This window comes from Megascapheus bottae, chromosome 26 (genome assembly GCF_031878675.1).
Source record: "Megascapheus bottae isolate mThoBot1 chromosome 26, mThoBot2.hap1, whole genome shotgun sequence".
Lineage (NCBI taxonomy): Eukaryota > Metazoa > Chordata > Mammalia > Rodentia > Geomyidae > Megascapheus > Megascapheus bottae.
The window spans coordinates 6,876,137-6,895,281 of record NC_143534.1 but is presented as its reverse complement, the minus strand read 5'-3'; the positions used below and the strand labels follow the sequence as shown (position 1 = coordinate 6,895,281).

At 43.2% G+C, this 19,145-nt stretch overlaps 1 protein-coding gene across 2 annotated transcripts in view; it reads left to right on the top strand.

Annotated features, from left to right (window-relative positions):
• Sfmbt2 (Scm like with four mbt domains 2) overlaps nucleotides 1-10,295 on the top strand; it is a 131,775-nt gene extending 121,480 nt beyond the window's left edge. For both annotated transcript variants that reach the window (XM_090318857.1, XM_090318859.1), the window contains 5 exons: nucleotides 1,521-1,696; nucleotides 3,095-3,261; nucleotides 3,962-4,228; nucleotides 5,968-6,096; nucleotides 8,220-10,295. In XM_090318857.1, coding sequence (XP_090174983.1) covers nucleotides 1,521-1,696; nucleotides 3,095-3,261; nucleotides 3,962-4,228; nucleotides 5,968-6,096; nucleotides 8,220-8,360 — 880 coding nt within the window. In that variant the 3' untranslated portion in view covers nucleotides 8,361-10,295. The remainder of the gene's footprint in view (nucleotides 1-1,520; nucleotides 1,697-3,094; nucleotides 3,262-3,961; nucleotides 4,229-5,967; nucleotides 6,097-8,219) is intronic.
• The last annotated feature ends 8,850 nt before the right edge of the window (nucleotides 10,296-19,145 follow it).

Below are 19,145 nucleotides of genomic sequence, written 5' to 3'. Positions count from 1 at the left end.
ACAAAGGCCAGCCCTTTTCTGTTCCCCACAGGTGACACCTCCTTTCTCCATCAGAGTTCTGTGTACTCTGGCAGTTTAGTGAGCATCCATGTCTCACCTTTGCACTTCTCTCCTTCCACAGTTTGACAGCTGACCTGGTTTCACGAGTCTTCTGCTTTTGAGTGTCAGGTTATTTTATTCATTCATTCATTCATTCATTCATTCATTTTTAAAGAGACTTTAAGCATCTTGATATTGAGCTCTTCCCAACAGACTTATAGGAACTTGGAATGTACAATGAATCAAACGGCATGGGAAAATGGATTCATCAGGTGTTTTATAGTCTACATTTCCCACTGTGTAAGGGATGAAATATTGGCTGTTTTTGTCATGAAATGGCACAAAAAGCAGAAAACCAATCCCTCTCTCAGAGTGAACCCCAAGGGTTCTCCAGGGCACACAGAGGGAAGTTCTGCATAGGTCACTAGAGGTCCTAGAAAAATCAGCTTGTGCAAGGCTACTGGATCCAAAGCCTGGTTTGTATCTTCAGAACCCTGTTTCTTCAGTTCTTCCTACACTGAAAGTCTGCCTTGGCACATCAGAGAGAATGGGGAAAAAAGGAGGAAAGGGTCACTGAGTGATCTATGGAAGACCACTTTTGTCAACCTACAGTTTAATTTTTCGTTTCTGCTTCTGAGACTTATTAGGCAAAATATATTTTTTCCAGTGTCCAGAAAGATCAAAACAAAGCCGAAAAATACTCAGTAGTATAAAAGATGAATTTAATGTTCCAGTTTCAAGAATCCGAGTTTTCCTGTTTGTATAATTATTGTTTCCTCTGTAGATCCTATCAAGGTTTTAAAGCTTAATGTTTGACCTGAAAATTACAAATGGGATGGTCTCATGTGATACTCATTTGATCCATCAATGAATTTGCTGGTGCTCTTCTTGTGTCCTTTTGTCAATTATTGGTTCAAGTGTACAAATGTGAGAGCAAGCAGGGTAGGGAAAGATTTCTGGTTCTCCGCTCACTGGTTGTCATTGTCTGCTGACCTTGGAAATACATGCTTCTTTATCTGGGTTGTTTTTCCAAAAAGCATATATTATTTGCCAAAGCTACCTTAAGATGCTGTGTTCCTGAAAAAGAAATTGTTCTGTGTACTTACCACTCCAGCATCTCTTTTTCTGCAATGATAAGACAGCATTGATGTCATCTATCCTGTCTGTAAGGGCCGTATCTCCAACTATAGTCACATAAGCGTTTTAACATGCGCAGGGGCATAGTTCAGTCCATAACCAGACTGACCATCTCTTGGGCAATGCTGCTTAGCTAAATCCTCTGCAGTGGTAAGGTGTGTGTGTGTGTGTGTGTGTGTGTGTGTGTGTGTGTGTGTGTGTGTGTGTACAAGATTATAAGGAAGTATTAAAACAGAGTAGAAACTACGTGTGGTAAGAAGAAAAATGTCTTCTTTGGGAAGCTTCCCTAACAATACAAGTCTGAGTAAGTTACCATCACCTTTCTTTCCTTCCGTATTTTCTAGGTATAGAGGCAAAACCTACAGAGCTATTGTCAAGATTGTACGAACATCTGACCAGGTGGCAAATTTCTGCCGGCGAGTTTGTGCCAAGCTAGAATGCTGCCCAAACTTGTTTAGCCCAGTACTGGTTTCTGAAAACTGCCCAGAGAACTGCTCAATTCATACCAAAACCAAATACAGTAAGTACAAATGAAGGGACAAGCAGCAGACACACAAGCCTGGACTTGGGTATAATGGGGTTTTTTTTTAACGTTGTTTTATTTTGTTTTTTTAAGGTTTGAGTCATTTTTTTCCTAGGAATTACTCTAGAGAAATATCTTAGGGTTTGTGACAGAGTCCCATGCATTTTTAGCCTGGCCTGAGGAAGGGATGAGTGGCTCAGAACAGGTGGCATTGGCAGGACTTGGGAAAGGGGAGATGAGAGTGTTGACCATGTGAATTTCAGGGGATCAGGGGACTGCACAGCTGCATGGCCACACGGCGGGTTCAGTGAGGTGCTGTGGAGTGATGGTTGGGAATCCCCGTTAATTTCTTGTCCTTATTGTGGAAAGCTGTAATGATTCTGCTTTGCCCATCTTGCCATATCCGTTATAGGTGGTGTCTCCCTCACTTAGACTTATCATGCAAAACTCAGGGCATCAGCAGAGGATTCAGAAACAACCAGCTCCTTGTTTGATCTTGGCTGCCTTTGCTTTTCCATCATGATGCAGGTCATTGCTTCTCTCTCGACTCAGGGACAGTGGTCTGGAAGTTGTCTCTGCCAGCCCAGTTTTCAGCCATTCCTCAGGCATGACATGTACCCCTCCTTATGTGTGGACAGCACTTTTGCCAACTTGAATGTTGGAACCAGAAATCTCAATATACTTGAACATTGTTCACATAGACATGTATCCACACACACGCATGCACACATGCACATCTACAAAGTCTGCCTTTACTCATGTCCTGCTGAAGACAGCTGTACACAAAATCCTCTTGCTGTCCATTTTTTTTTCTGCACACAGTCAGGTGAGAACCATGAGTAGGTATGTCTCCATCATCCTACTTCCTGAGGAATTCATCCCTAATCCCTTGACTGGAATATACTGAGTAGCAGCTGCTCCTGAGTAGCTCTGTTCCCTGAGGAAGAGCTACACTTGGCCTTGAACTTTTACCTAACAGGTGGTCTTCCCTGTACTTTGAGGATGCAGGGCCCAGGAGAGAAGGAGAGGGCTTATGAATGGCTCCATTGCATGCCACTAAAATGAACTGTTTCTGGATCTGACTGTCCAGAGTCTCAAAACCCTTAGATCTCTCAAGTCATCTTATTGTTACAGCTTGGACCTGGGCTACAAGAGGAAGAAACAGAAGCATCGGGAGGGGGGACATGGAGACAAAAACATCAGAAGGGGTATCAATGTGCGAGAAGTAATACACCTACTACCTGGCGAATGTAACTAACCCTTCTATACATTACAATTAACAAAAGAAAACAGAAGCATCTTTAGTGAGACTGAGAGCAGTATGGAGGGGGTCACTCCCTGGCTCAGGGATGTGCTGGTGTGTGGTTGTGTTTGACAAGACCTTTCTCTTTTTAGCGTATTACTATGGAAAGAGAAAGAAGATCATTAAACCTCCAATTGGGGAAAGCAGCCTTGAGAGTGGACACACCAAACCAGCCCGGAGAAGAAAACGACGAAAATCCATCTTTGTGCAGAAGAAACGAAGGTCTTCTGCCGTGGACTTCGCGGCGGGCTCTGGGGAGGTATGCTCTGTTTCAAAGACACTCGGTGTTTGCTTCTCGATATTGGGAATTGAACTGTAGGCCTTGTGCTAGTGTTCTACCACCTGAACCATGCCCCTCAGCCATTGTGCTTTGAGTGTCATTTTCAGACTGGGTCTTGTGCTTTCACCTGAGCCAGCCTCTTAACTATGGTCTGCTTACCTCCGTCTCTGGATTGGTTTGGAATTAGCATGGATTCTTACATCCAACCTTGGGCATTTTGAAAGGGGGAGTTGTTTTGTTTAGAAACAAGGTCTTGCTTTGTAAGCCTAGGTTGGCAGCAAGCTTTTGACCCTCCTGCCCCTACCTTCCAAGTACTAGGATTACAGGTGAACACAGCTGCCTCACAGCTGGCTGTGACAGGGAGCATGGCTGCATGACCCTCTCTGCCCTCTTACTGTATGACAGTGAGGGCTACAGCTAATGTTTGCTACAGAACGATCGGGAGAGAAGTCAGCCCCACCCACCCGGGGGAGAGCCCACGTCACTGTCCACTACTTTGACAGGGAAAAGAGCTACATGAGAGCACAGTCAGTTCAGTCTTCAGAGGCCTCCTTGCACGAACTTTGCAGGAAAGGAAGCTGGGACGGGGCCAGGCTGAGTGCTGCTGGAGGTCGCCTCCCCCAGTGTGCACTCCAGTCCTTCCCTCGGCCCCTTTAAAACGCATTCCTCGTCTTCTCAGGAAAGTGAAGAGGAGGACGCAGACGCCCTGGACGATGATACCGCCAGTGAGGAGACGGGCTCCGAGCTGAGGGATGACCAGACAGACACCTCCTCGGCCGAGGTGCCCTCTGCCCGGCCTCGGAGAGCTGCCACCCTGCGGAGCAGCAGCTCAGAGGCTGCACGCCGGCCACCAGTGGAGAGGGCACGAAGGGCTCGACCCCCGCCAGCCCCTGCCACTGCTGATGAGGGCGACAAGGACCCTCCTGCAAGGCCCGAGGGTCAAGAGGTGAGTTACAGGAGCAGGGCATTCATGTTTTACAAAGAGCACCGGTTACCATTTGGGGTGGGATGGAGACAGACCCTTTTTTTGGGGGGGGGGGTAGGTCATGGAATTCCACCTGGGCACTGTCCTTGAGCTCTTCAGGTCAAGCTACTACCCTACCCTTGAGCCAAGCCCCACTTTCTGTTCACTAGAGGTTAACTGGAGATAAGAGTCTCAGGTCCTTTGGTGCCTGGGCTGGCTTTGAACCTTGATTCTCAGATCTCAGCCTCCTGAGTAGCTAGGATGACAGGCGGGAGCCACCACGCCCAGCGAGGGGGATCTGTTGGAAACACTCAGCAGTGGCACCATGAAAGGATGGATGTTAGTGTAACATCCTCACTCCTGAAGGCTTTAACCGCACCAGGACCGCTCAGGCAGGTAGCAGGGGACGACCGAGTCCTCCATGTCCATCTGAACACTGGGATTTCAAAATGCAACCCCATGTCCATTTCTGCTCTGGCTCTCCATCTAGTAACCCATCTTCTCTAGGACACCCCCTTTTGTGGCTTAGCGGTGCCCTGTGATGTTGTAAACTATTAACCCTGGGGACCAGGCCTCTCCTGGCCCCTCAGATGGTGTTTGAACAGCGGCCAAGACATCCTTATCACCATGGAGATCTGGAGGGATGAGCTAGAGGCGGTGGCACACAACAGAGGACTGCAAGTTCAAGGCCAGCTTTGACTGCCTAGGCAGACGCTTCACTCAAACAAGGAAAGTCTGCCGGCTATTAGTAGCTGACACTCAGGAAGCTACTTTGATCGGAAGATCAAAGTTTGAGGCCAGCGCAGGCAGAAAAGTCCACGAGACTCTTACCTCCGATTTAACTCAACAAAAATCCAGACATGCAGGTGTAGCTCAAGTGGTAAAGCACTAGTCTTGAGTGAAAAAGCCAAGCCAGGCTCTGAGTTCATTCCCCAGTACACACACACACACACACACACACACACATTCAGTAGGGACATTTGGTTGCCCTTTGTCTCCGGGCATCTCTAGTTTTGTTTTTTTTTTTTGCCAGTCCTGGGTTTGAGCTCAGGGCCTGAGCACTGTCCTTGGACTTTCTCAAGGCTAGAGCTCTATCACTTGAGCCTTAGCACCACTTCCGGCTTTTTGTTATGTATGTGGGGCACCGAGGAATTGAACCCGGGTCTTCGTGCATGCTAGGCAAGCACTCTACCACTAGGCCAAACTCCTGGCCCCCATCTCTAGTCTTTTCTATAATCAAAGATGCTTCAAGGCACCCAGGATTTCCTGAACTGAGACTTAAGACTAGCTACCCCTGTGCCCTTAGTTTTTAATGTCTGAAGGACCCCAGGTCATTGCAGGTGGTCACCAGGGACAAGCTGCTAAGAAACTCCCCACAAGAGCGAGTTTCTGTGGCTGTTGTGGTGCCCAGTGAGAGAAGGGAGAGAGACAGAGAGAGAGACAGAGAGAAAGAGAGAGAGACACACAGAGAGAGAGAGGGAGGGACGAAAGGAGGGAGGGAGAGAGAGAGAGAAAGAGACAGAGAGAGAGAGACACAGAGAGACAGAGAGAGAGACAGAAAGAGAGAGAGACAGAGAGAGAGAGACACAGAGAGAGAGGGAGAGAGACAGAGAGAGAGACAGACAGACAGACAGACAGACAGACCGACCTAGCGGGTGTGGGAACAGATGCCGCAGCCCCACAGGGTACAGTGACTGTCTCTTGTCCTGCTTCCTCTGTAGGAGACAAGACAGGAGGAGGAGGAAAGGCTCGTGCTGGAGAGCAACCCACTGGAGTGGACAGTCACCGACGTGGTGAGGTTCATTAAACTGACGGACTGTGCTCCCTTGGCCAAAATCTTTCAGGAGCAGGTACGGTGGCTCGAAAGGGTCATGACTGGTTCATATTCCTAGACCCCACATTTAATGAGGTCTTCTCATGACTGCCAGGGGAAAGGGAAGGGGGGGGTCGAAGTCCCAGGGTCCCACCTGACTGTGCCCAACACTGTGAGAGGACTGCTGGGTATCAGTGGAGTGTCCCGCTCTTCATAGGCTTCCCTGGTAGTGCCTGGTAGGGACAGGGAGACACCTGTTGGTGATCATTCATGTTTCTCTATCGGTCTGCACTGCCTATGCCCACCTGAGGAGCTCGCTCATTACCAACAGAGATGAAAAAGTCTCAACTCCTTGCCTGGCCTTCGTGGACTTACCTTCTAGAGGATCTGCTTTCAGCCCAGCCTGGCTAGAAGTCAAGGCTGTTTGTTGGGCCTTACATGGTGGGCCAAGGCCTAGGCCCCAGATTTCCTTGTGGCGTTGGATTGCAGTAGTGGATGAGTCTTTTGTCTTGCTGAGTTACTGCCTCTTTGCTGTTTCTTTGGTTGCAGAAAGCAGCCTTTAGATAGGTCTCATTGTCTATATCTATCATTAAATCTAAGTTACCAGCTTCTGTTCCTCTTAAGTTTTGGTTGTATGAGACACCACCCTCCCTCAAAAAAGAAAAACCCATCAGCTAGGAGCCTAGTATGACGGTCCAAGCTTATAATTCAGCCTTTAATTAGTTTATTCTATGATCTTCAACTCAAATGCCATGAGGCACTCGTGCTGCTTCTAGAATTCTATCTTCATCTTGCACTCTTTGATAGATCAAGTGTAACATGCTACTCTGTGATCTTTTTAACCTCCTGGACCTGAATGCCCCTTGTCTTTCTCAAGATCTAGGAAGTTACTAGCTGTTATTTCATCAAATAGGTTTTCTATGTATTTTTGTCTCTTTTAAAATGATTTTTTAATTATTTGAAAATTTGTTTATTTAATGGTGTCACCTAAGTTTGGATGCTTCCTGATTTTTTTTTTGATTTGTATTGTTTCAAAAGATTAGTCTCTGATTTCTGACTTTCATTCTTTTCCTTGATCTAATCGGTTGTTGAGGCTTTCGACTATACATTTTCTTAAACTAGTGAGTTCTTCAGCTCCAAGATTTCTGTTCTCTTTTTTATGATTTCTGTCTTTTTGCCAAGTTACTCATTCAGTTTGCAAATTTGTTTTCCTAGTTTCTCTAGACTGTATGCCTGTATTTCACTATACTCATTAAGTTTCCCTACGAGCAGTCTTTTGAATTCTCCTAAGGCATACCATCCATTTCCTTCTCTTTGGCTTCTGTTGCTGGAGTTACTGGGTTCTTCTGGAGGGATCACCTTGCTTTCTTCATATTTTTCATACCCCTATATTAGTGGCGCATCAGTTAACTCTACCAGTTTTTCATGGTCATTTGTGCAATAAAAGACTTTCTTCTCAAGATGTATCCGAGAGTACTGGATTGGCACTGCCTTTAGCTCCAACAGAGAACCATAATATAGTTTCCATGTAACTGCTTCAGCTATGAATAACAGTTTGGGACTCAGTACACGTGTGGCAGCCAGTGCATAAGCCATTAATCTCTAATGTATCTGTAGCAGTGGGGAAACTCAGGTGACCCACGTGAGTGCTGCACACACAGTAGGGGTATGTATAGATGTGTGTGCACATATGCATATACATACACGGGCATATATGCTTCCTCTGTGGAGAGCCAGGCTGCACATTGACATGGCTGTGTTTATTATCTTCTCACCCCTCTGGGTGGTGAAATGTCAGCCCCTGAAAGGGAAAGTAAGAGAGCTATTACCTTTTTAGTAGAGAGCCTTTGTCTAATGCCCAAATTAGCATAGGAAGGACCTGGCCTGCTGGGGAAAGGTTGCTCTCCTAGTAAGGATATGTGCTTGGGAGAGAATTTCTGGGGCCAGACCCACCTGTGCCAGCTCCTCGTGCCCAGCCAGGGAAGTCATGTGAATTTCAGAGCTAAACATTTGTAGTAAAAGAAGATTTGATTAATATTTGGATTGGATATTAGCCCAACTAAGTTGGGTAAATAAGATTTACCCCAGGATGTAGCCTGAACAGATGTATTTCCCAGATGCCTACTCCCTTTCCTCTAACCCGTCCTTATTTCCCTGCAGGACATTGATGGCCAGGCGCTCTTACTGCTGACCCTGCCCACAGTGCAGGAGTGCATGGAGCTAAAGCTCGGGCCGGCTATCAAGTTGTGCCACCAGATCGAGAGAGTTAAAGTGGCTTTCTACGCCCAGTATGCCAACTGACTTGACCCCACGCACCCCACCCGGCTGCTGAAGGGGGTTCATGATCCTCGGGATGCTCCATTTATTTGTGAAAGTTTTCAAGATAGAGGTTTGAATTTTTCTGGAATATGTGAAAAGATAGATTCATTCAATTTCCCCACAACACCAGCAACCCAGGCCTAACTCCACCCCCCATCCTGTTGGTATAAGCACACTGAAATACCGCAGCGGGAGCTTCAAGAGAGTGGAATTACAGCTCTGCATCACACCATAGGCCAAGACACAGAAGAGCTTCTTTGTCCATTCACGTTTCGCCTTCCTCCCGCCCCAGTCCGGAAGCTGCCTGGGCAAAGGGTCTCCGAAGCTCAGCCCACATGGCTTGACAGCTGAGATGCAGCCTGCATCTTCTCAAGAGTGGCCCAGGAGGACATGAAAGCCTCTGCTGGAAGTTTTCTCGGTCCTCATTGTCAGGCCTCTTTCCTGCACAGGAATGAGCTCCCATGGCACGTGTCCTTGCCTCAGCGTGTTCTTGGTGACAACTCCTTTCTCCGGGGCGGTTGAGTGCAATGTTTCAGGCTGTCACTACCAAAAAAGATGTGCCAAACCTCCATCCTTGGTCAGAGGTGCCTTTTTAGTAAGTTTGAGGTGCAGAGGGAGGCTGATGTCTGATATGTAACGAGGTGACATTTTCTTATGTGATTGACGCTTCGCCTGTCCTATGGAGACCAGCTGTCTCCCACTGTCACCCGATCAGGAAGTACCTACTTCAGGCAAGTGCCAAATTCTGTATAGAAGGCAAGAACAGGAAGAGATGAGGAGGGAAGCATTTCAGGAACTGGCGACATCTTCTCACTGCAAGAAAGTCCCTCTGAGCCTCTGGCACTCCCTCCTGCCCCAGCATGCCACACCTTCACACCTGAGGAGACAGGAGCCCCCGCTAGTGTAGCACGCATCCTGCAGCCTGAGACCCACGGTCCTCCTGTGCCTACAACCAGCTCTGGGCTCTGTTGGGTAACTTGCCATCGCTTTGGAGCCTACTTTCTATCAAATGACAGTTGGAGCATACAGGAGTAGAACAGGGACCACGCTGTCTTCTTCCCTATCCTAGAAGACAAGAGTCCACGTTGACCAAAATGAGAAGGAAAAGAAAAGTATGAAGCCACAGATGATTCACTCTGCACTTCCTCCATGTCATTCTGGCTCTGAGGTTGTTTATGAAACTTCTTGGGCAGTTTTATTAAATCTGCTAAATCATTTGTAGCCAAATCCACAGCTGTGAGGATTGACTGACCTTTTTATACCCAACAGTTCATCTCTGTTTTCTGATGCGTGGTTCCCTACGTCTCCACACACCCGAAGGGACTGTGATCTTCTGATGGGGTGCTCACCTCAGATTTACATCTTCCTGTTGTTCGGAAGTGGCGGGACCTCATGGCTGAGGCTCAGGCTTCTTGCCTTTCCGTGTGTTTTTGTTATTGCTGTTGTTGTTTTGTGTTCCTTTGTTACTTTTTGTTGTTTATTATCATTATGTTGATCATTTCTCTTTGCCTAGACTGTCAACAGTTCCAGTAGCGTAGTGTGGTGAGCTTCTTAGTTGCTGGTATTTTAGTACCACGTCAAGATCTGATGAGCTGTGAGGCACTGCAAACTTTGATTCCCCCTGCCCACCTTCCTTAGCATCCCTCATAATGGTTACAGCTATAAGTGGAAAACCTATGGTTGAAACTTTATAGTCTCTCCAGCAGCTGCTTAGTATCTTTTTTTTTTTTTGCCAGTCCTGGGCTTGAACTCAGGGCCTGAGCACTGTCCTTGGACTTTCTCAAGGCTGGAGCTCTGCCTCTTGAGCCTCAGCACCACTTCTGGCTTTTTTCTATGTATGTGGTACCAAGGAATCGAACCTGGGTCTTCGTGCATGCTAGGCAAGCACTCTACCACTAGGCCAAACTCCCAGCCCCAGAAGCTTCAAATGTTTGGCCAATGGATCTGCCCCCAAGACCTTGAATGGGAAGAGTTTATCCTGTATAGTGTTGCAAGGATGGAAATGACCCTGGTGATGTGTGTTTGCTTTGCAGTCAGCTACAATCTGGCCTCCCTTCACTTTCCTATCCCTGCCTTCCTGGACACCTGCTTTTGGCCTTACGTGCTTCAAGCCCTGTGGAGTTTCAGTTCTCCCAACGATTGGAAAGGGTTCCAGTTCCACATTATGGTTGGCATTTTCTCTGTCCTGATTGCTTTGATCCTTCACTGTGACCTTTGCAGGCTGAGCTGTTTCTGTGGATACCAGGCAGAGGATTTAGGGATACTGCAATACCCTATCACACCCAAGCATGTGTGTCCTCTTCTCATGTGCTTTCCAGTCATGGAATGAAGGAAGAGGCATTGCCTCAGACAAAAGTGATCTGTTCGGAATTCCCTGAGTTCGTCCAGAGAAATAGAGGACTATTCCTCAGGAAGCCCAGACAGGATATAGCCACCATCACTGGGCGAAGAAGTTCTTGCTTAAACGTTGCCAGATGTCTAAGACTCAGCCTTCAGCCTTGCAGTTTAACTTCATTCCCTCTTTCTAATCTTTCTCACTTGGTCAACCTCAGCTTTGTGTGCATGTTGCAAGAAAGAGATGGTTGTCATCCCAGCAGCAGAGCTTTCTACCCTGGCTCTCCAAGATAGCTGAGAAACCCTTTGGGACCAAGGACGTGTTTTTCCTCTGAGACTTTCCAGTGTCCTACAGAAGGTAGATTCTCTGAGGATTCCTGTCTTCTTGATGTACACCTTCACATCAGTAACTGTTCTATCACAGGTTTGGAAAGTGGTTTCTGCTTTACCTGCTCCCATCTTAAAGATAAGGCTATTTTCCAAGATAAATTTTATTCTTTTTTTTTATAACAGAAGGAAAAAAAGGCACACACCTTTTAGCTACTCAGGAGATTGAGACCCAGAAGATCACTGTTCACAGCTATCCCAGAAAGGAAACTTGTCTCCATAATCAGTAGTTAGCCAGCAAAATGCTAGACTGGAAGCATGGGTCAAGTGGAAGAGCACCAATCATGAGCAAGCAAGTCAAGTGAGTGTGAAGCCATGAGTTCAAGCCGCCATACCAGCACCAAAAAATAGGGTCTTAACACATGTACCTGAGTACCACCATAGCTCATAATCCCCCAACATCTGGAACCAAACTGCAGCAAATGCTGCATTCCTCCTCTAAGTGGCAACAACTTTTCTCTTACCTCTTGATACTGACTGAGCAGATCCCTCACAATCTATTCAGTGGAAATAGAAATACCACCCCAACTTAAGAACCAGACTCCATCCCCTAAGCCTACTGTAAAACTAATAGAGGTTGTTTCCAGCCCTTGTTTCTTGACTGCATTTGTGCTGTGTTGTCAAATATCCTGTCCACAAAATAAAAACATCCTAACCCAGAAAAAAGCAGGGTACTATCAGCATTCCAGAAACTTCTTTGCAACAATGGTTTTCTCCCCGCCCCCATCCCAGAGGTCCACAGTGCAGATTACTCATCTGTCACTTTGAAAATTAGATTCCTTTGATCAGAGTTTGAGTCACACAAGGTATTTGAACTGTAAGCTATTTAGATTTTTTTTTGCCATATTTGGTTTTGTTAGAAAGGTCATTTGCTGTGTTTGATCTATTTTTTTCTTCAATAAAGTAAAATGATCCAAATATTAGCCCAACAATCTCCACCCTTTCCTACAATCTCTGGAAGGTGGAGCTTGTTCCTAAATTATCTCATAGAATTTTGAGTGTTGTATGAGGCAAAAGTTTACTTTTTCTCTTACACCAAACACTCTTTCCAAGAGCTGCATCCTTTTCATTTTGGAAGCACTGGGGGTTTTCATACTTACTTTGTGGAATACCCATTTATATTTATTTCTGTACATAGAACTAAAACAGAAGACTTCATAGCTTTCAGATTAAGATGGTGAATCTAGGCTCCTGTTCCTTTCTCTTCTATCGCTAGAAAGCTGAGTGTGCAATTATTATTTGAAAAGAAAAATTGTAAATGAAGATATCTGTAGTTTGTAAGGAAGAAATTATGAGAGAGATATCCGTACTGCCCACTGTCTCTTTGGTGCAATAATTAAGTAGCAAGGGAAAACTCTTCTTGGCAACTGTTACGATTTAATGATTCTCTCTTACTCACTGCTCTTTTCTGTTCATAGAGTTCTGTTTCTTTTTTTTTTTAATGACTTCTTCAACATGGTTGAATTTTTAACTTGATTAGACCACCACATAGCTTCTTATCATCAGTGTGGTTTCTAAACATTCAAAAGACAATATGATAAAGTCAAATTGTGCTATTCATAACCCATTTATCTAAATTGTAATTGCTGATGTAGTCGCTGCCTGAGGTTTTTCTTACTAAGGCTCTCTGAAGGATAAATAACAACTCAATTTCTTGAGCTGTAAACCTAGCTTAGCAGCATCCAAAAGGATGGGGGTCATGTCACAGAATCTAAGCATGGCATTGATTCATATGGTTGAAGATATATACTGAGGAAAGGGGAAAGCTCTAGAACAATCGTTTGCTGAAAAAAAATCACAGTGAAAAATGTGAGGCAAATTTTTAAAATAATAAAAATTACTTGTCCAGAATGGAAGGTAACTAGCATGGTCTCTATAAAGTGATGGTTGAAAGACCTTTTACTGTTTTACATTCCAGTTTGAATAGTTTGTATTAAAGTTTGATTCATATCTTGTGTAAGTTTCAGTGCATCAAAGAAAAATTAGAGTCTTTGGAAATTTATAGGACAAAGGGCATGCTGTTTGTTTGCTGTAAGATTGTATTCTGTATATATGTTTTCATGTACATAAATGAAAATCTATATCAGAGTTATATTTTAATTTTTATTCTAAATGGAAACCCTTTTTACTTGAAAAAATGTAAGCCACATTGTTAATAAAGTAAAAATCAATTCTATGATGGTGTTTGAATCTTTGTATGGAAAGTTACTAAATACTTTTAGCATTTGCTTTTTGGTTCTTTGACTTTGAATTTTGTTTTTGTTTTCTTTTTAACCACATTCTGAGGCATCTATTTTTAAGTTTACCATCATGCCTTTCAAAGTATGACCTTTCAAGGTCATCTCCTAGCTCTGGAATTTCATTGAAGCAATTTGCCTTTATTTTCTTTTTTCTTTTTCTTTTTAAAACTCCTGAAAAATTTCACATGCTTGTCCCTGGCCTTTCCAGTTTTCAGACATTTAAGTTTTCCTAGGGCTTTACTGGGTACTTTATATGTAAGAGAACCATGACTAACTAACCATACTTAATACTCTCCAACTCACCACAGGGAGTAGGGCATCCACACTGGAAGGGGTAGGAGATGCCATTTGTCTGATACTCCATTGCTGGAATCTCTCCTGTACCATAATAGGTAACCTCCCTAGAGGCAGAGGATATAGAAGGAGTTAGGCACCTACCCTATGGAAGTTGAGGAATGCCAAATTATTTCCTCCTTCAATATGTGAGAATCTCAAGTATCTTATTATTTTGCCTTGCTGAGATTCTGAGGCTACAGGTAGAAGTTTTATTCTGTTTTAATCGTAGAATTTTTTTCTTTTCCCTTTTCTTTCTTTTTAAAACAAAGTCTTTACCTTGTAGCTGGGCTTTTGCTTCTGGCTAATTTCAGTAAGTGGTAGGTGGAAGGCCTGACTGTAGGGAAATGTGATTAAATTAATAAAGATGGAGTGTGGGTAATTATATTTGGCCTTGCCTGCAAAGAAAACTGGTAAGATTAGGGAAGCAGTTGTCAGCTTGAGGGTCTCCAAGGCAGCATTCAGATTCATCTGATTATAGCCATAAGGAAAACCTACTGAAAAGCAAGCTCAGGATCTGATTATACTAAGGATGACTGAGCTGAAAAGCAAAATTCTAATCCTTGGCAAATTTCCTATTCCAAAGTCAAAGTCCTTTTGGGCAAGAGTGAATATCTGAAACCTAGGATAGATACGTCATTGTTTTGAGATTTCAATATAAAATGTTTCCCCAAAGGCTAAAAACTTGGTTCCGGATGGTAAATTTGGTGGAAGTGATTGGATTCTAAGATCTGACCTCATCAATGGATTAACCAGTTTATGGATTTATAGTCTGATGGCTTACTAAAGTGGTAAAAACTCAGGAAGTAGAGCCTAGTTGAAGGAATAAGTCCTGTGAGGTCTGTATTTTATCCCGTTTCTTCCTCTATAGTGTTTGCTCTCCTTAGATGAGCAATCATCTGACACATGTCTGTCTTGGAACAATGAAGCTAAATGACAATGGTCTGAAGGTCTGAAACCTTGAGACAAAGTAAGTCTACCCCAAATTTATCTTTGGTAATTTATCACAGCTACACAAAGCCAACAGTGTGGAACACTTGAACTTGTTTCTCACCCTCTCCCACTTGACAAAAGTAGCCATTTTCCCTGGCCAAATTGCCCCTTCCAGCCCTTGCCTAAAGGTCAAGGAACAGCTTGCCTGATGCTCTATGGTTTTACAAACTGATACAATTCTCAATGTCTATCCTTTAACTAGACACAATCGCTTCCATAGGTCTCAAGTACTTGGGTAGGGAAATGCAAACTGCTCTAGGAAGAGCGCAGCAAAAGAATTGCAGGATGTGGATAACCAACCCTTGTGGAAACTAAGCACCTGTGAGCTAAAATTCAATATTTGGGGGTTTGTTTTTTTTGTTGTTTTATTATCAGAGTTATGTATATGTTAGAGTTCCATTCATAAGGTAATGAGTACATTTCTTCTTGAATATTGTTACCCCTTCCCATGTTTTTCTCCCACTTGCCCTCTCCCAATATTTGTTGTAAGAATAACTTGGAGCCCATCTAGTGATTACCTGAGATGGCTCTCAGATGTTGGCCTGTAGAGACGAAGGTGGGAATGCCAGAGTGTCTTTCTAGTGTCCCGGATGCGGTCAGAGACTGGAAATACAACATACTTTAGAACTAGATCTAATCTTGGCCTCTGGTAATAATACAGCTCATCCAATTTGACTATTGTACAGTATTTGATGGTGCCATGCCACTTGTACCTGATAAGAATATTGGTTAACAAAAATCATGCCAGAAATGACAGCAGACCCATATTTAGAGACCCTTGCCCCATCAGTAAACTTTTTAGAAATCCTTTAGTTAGGAGTATTCTAAGAACCTCTCCTAAAGAGCAAATTTTACTTTCTACCTTTTACTTATATATATTTAAAAAAAAAGAGATTATACTTGGCTGGAAAATACGGAGAGAAGATTGCTCAATAGCCTGCCCTGGCTCCCGCCCCATTGCTTAGGGAACACATTTCTCCCATCAGAACTAACTGCCATGTTTGGCTGTTGGGCTTCTGGAAAGCCAGCAAGCCCCACCCCCATCCAGCACTCTGTTCTGTACCATGTCTGGTTTGTGGAGGTGATTATACTTTCTTGTTGTTTGGTTGTGTCTTACTGATTGCATTTTGTCCGTTGTGTTTCAACCAGAGGGATAGATCCAAGTTCAAACTAATTCTCCGTGTTACCATTTTAAAGTTCTTACAAGCCGCAGGTGGTGTTAGAACATGTTCTGAAAATGAAACTGATGCTTATATTATTCTAGTTATTTTAAAAGGAGATTTTTAAAATTTATTTTTATTGTAATTAGTAAAAGGGTTACATGATATCTGCCAGATAGAAGGTGCATTAATTCATATACATTGATACCCTTTCACATGTCTTGGTACCCATTTCCCTCCCCCACCCACACCCCCCACCCGTCTTGGTTTTCCCCCCAAAGGAGATTTTTTTTTAGCCTATATGAAAATTCATATTGGCATGGGGTCTATTTAACTTACAACTCCCCAAAGGCTCAGCTAGTTGACATTTCAAAATGTTTCTCTCACATATAAATAACACTTAGTAAATTCTCAGGATTTTTTTTGTAAGTGCTTAGAAAAAAAACTACATATTAATCCTTTTGACTTCTTGTCCTAAATCCAGTTGCTGAGAGAAGTGAGTTTGGAGTGATAGATATGCAGGAATGGGTCTGTTTTATTCTATGGAAGGCATTGATAATGCTTATTCGTACACAATTTGAATGGATCAATTCATTCTGCCCCTCTGTTGGAATGATTAAGCAGTGTCTGTGTAAAGGCAGGCTTGTGCTATGCACTGCTATCAACCCGACCCACTTCAAACCGTCAATCTTCAATATATAAATGAACTGATAATCTATTTATCCCTATTAGTCCCATTACAGTTCATTTGAATGAGCTAATAAGAAAAATATTTATGAAACATCTTGTAAACTTATCTGAGATGAACTTGTCTTCATAACCTAAACACATTAATTTACGTGATACTATTTTGTACTTCCCAACTGACCACACTGAGAAAGGGAATGTCTACGTGTGGCTGATTCACAAAATGCCAGATGTTAAGAAGAAACGAGCTGGTGGAAAACAAACAGAAGTAGATGTCAAAGCACACAAGATCGCTGATGTATGTGCCTCAGGGGATCCAACAGTGCCTCCAGCAGCTACACGCTGTGTGAGATTCTATTCAGATCCATGTCTGGATCATAGCCTTGGTAGGCTTGGTAAAGCTCAAGCTCAATGCCCCTTGCTTCTGTCTCTCTGGGACCCCAGTTGTACACCACCACAAAGAAGACTAGACTCTTCAAGTCATTCAAGTGTGTCAGAAAGAGGTCATTGTTTTCCTGAAAGCTCATCTTATAGTTTCATGACAAGAATGGAGAATAAAATAGAAAGTATCACTGTAGAAGATACATCAAAATCTAAAAAATTTTAAATGTATGTGTACTTTTGTGACAAAAGATTAAAAGTAATATATATCTATATACAGATAGATACATATATATACATATATCTATATAAATATAGATAGATAGATAGATAGATAGATAGATAGATAGATAGATAGATAGATAGATCGAGGCAAAGTCTCACTATGTGGCTAGGCTGGCCCTGAATTCTTGGACTAAAGTGATCCTCCTACTTCAGTTTTCTAAGGAATTGGAACTACAGATCTCAGACATATGTCATTATGCTTGGTTTGTCAACAAATATTCTTTCCCCCACCTAATACCAGGGTCTCACAGTCTCTCAGTCTGCTCGATCACTCTACTACTTGTGCCATACTTTTAGCTAGGCTTTTTGCTGACTGTTTTACAGATGGAATCTCCAGGACTTTCTACCTGGGTTAAATTGTCTTTGAACCATGATCTTCTGAATCTCAGTCTCTTGAGTAACTAGTATTATTCAGTTTAATCACCAGCCAAATCATTCTTAATAAATAAAATAATTTTAATTAGAGCAATGTACAAAAAAGAAAACACATATATGTAGAGAAGATGTATAAGGGGCCTGGAGTTTGGCCTAGTGGTAGAGTGCTTGCCTGGCATGCACAAAGACCCAGGTTTGACTCTTCGGTACCACATACATAGAAAAAAGCTGGAAGTGGTGCTGAGGCTCAAGTGGTAGAGCTCTGGCCTTGAGAAAGTCTAAGGACAGTGCCCAGGCGCTGAGCTCAAGCACCAGAACTGGCAAAGTTGAGAAGATGTATAAGGATGTTCATTGAAGGATTGTTGACCATAGGGAAAATTAGGAAGAACCTAAATACCTATCTTTGGAAATTGCCTAAGTAAACATAGGTATATTGTATTTTAAAGCTGCATCTATTAAAAGGAAACATGATGAATTTTTGGGTGGGTTAACTTGCGAGATATTATTATATATAAACAATAAAGGCTATTAAATGGGATTATAATATAATCCTGTGTAATTCATAAATATATATGAATATAATCTATATTGATACTTGCATTAAAAATAAAAATAGACACTGAATTTACTTTTTGAGTTACAAAATTATGATTATATCTGCATAGATAATAATTCAATTTTTTATTTTAAGATACATAAAAGGAACTTATCCTTTAATGTCCAATCCATCTTTCCTATCCATGAAGTTACTATGTGGTTACAATGGAATTGCTTTCTCATACTGTGGCTATGCTGGGAAGACTCAGCAACCATTTGAAGTCTTCTGTTCTGGAATAATTGGTCTCATAGCCACTGATTGCATGATCTACTTTCTCCCCCTTGTCTCTTATGCGATAAAACAAAAGGCTCTGGAGAGTTGGTTCTCAGTGTCAGCCAATCTTTGCTTAGCTCACAGACCTCAATGGCCAAACCCCATGTCCACTCTATCTGGCTAGTTCTCATTCTCATTTCACAGAAGCAACTGAGGCCTGAAGAAGCAGAATAGCTTGTTCAAGCTCCCATCCTGGGCAACTGAGTGTTTAATGAGCAGTAGGGGAAAGAAAGGAGAATGTAGTCAAGAATTCAATGTACATACCGCAAAATTAACACAAGCAAGGGAAGGGGTGGGGAGGTCAAAGGAGGTCAAAGGAATGTTGAGGGGGATGACACTGATGCATTATATTAATAAACTGCTTTGTTAAATGGCACCTTCTTTGTACAACTACTTACTACAATTTCAACAGCCATAAGGAAAATAAGCAGCTATGACTGATGCTGAAAGGGAGCTGGTAGAAGTTTGAAGAACATATGAAAATGGCAGCAAACTGTTCAGAATAGATCAGAGCCAAGCATTTTCTCTTAGGGATTCAAGGATTCTGTTGAGCTGCCCTCTCAACTCCTGGACCACTGTAGATAAGTCTTTCCTCTGCCTGGCACCTGTGAATGTGCTAAGTGGACAAGCAGGCTGGCTGCCCGCTGTCTCCGGGCTCTGATGTCATGTAGAATGTCTGCTTCTCCAATGAATGTGGTTCCTTTCGCTCCACTTAGAATGC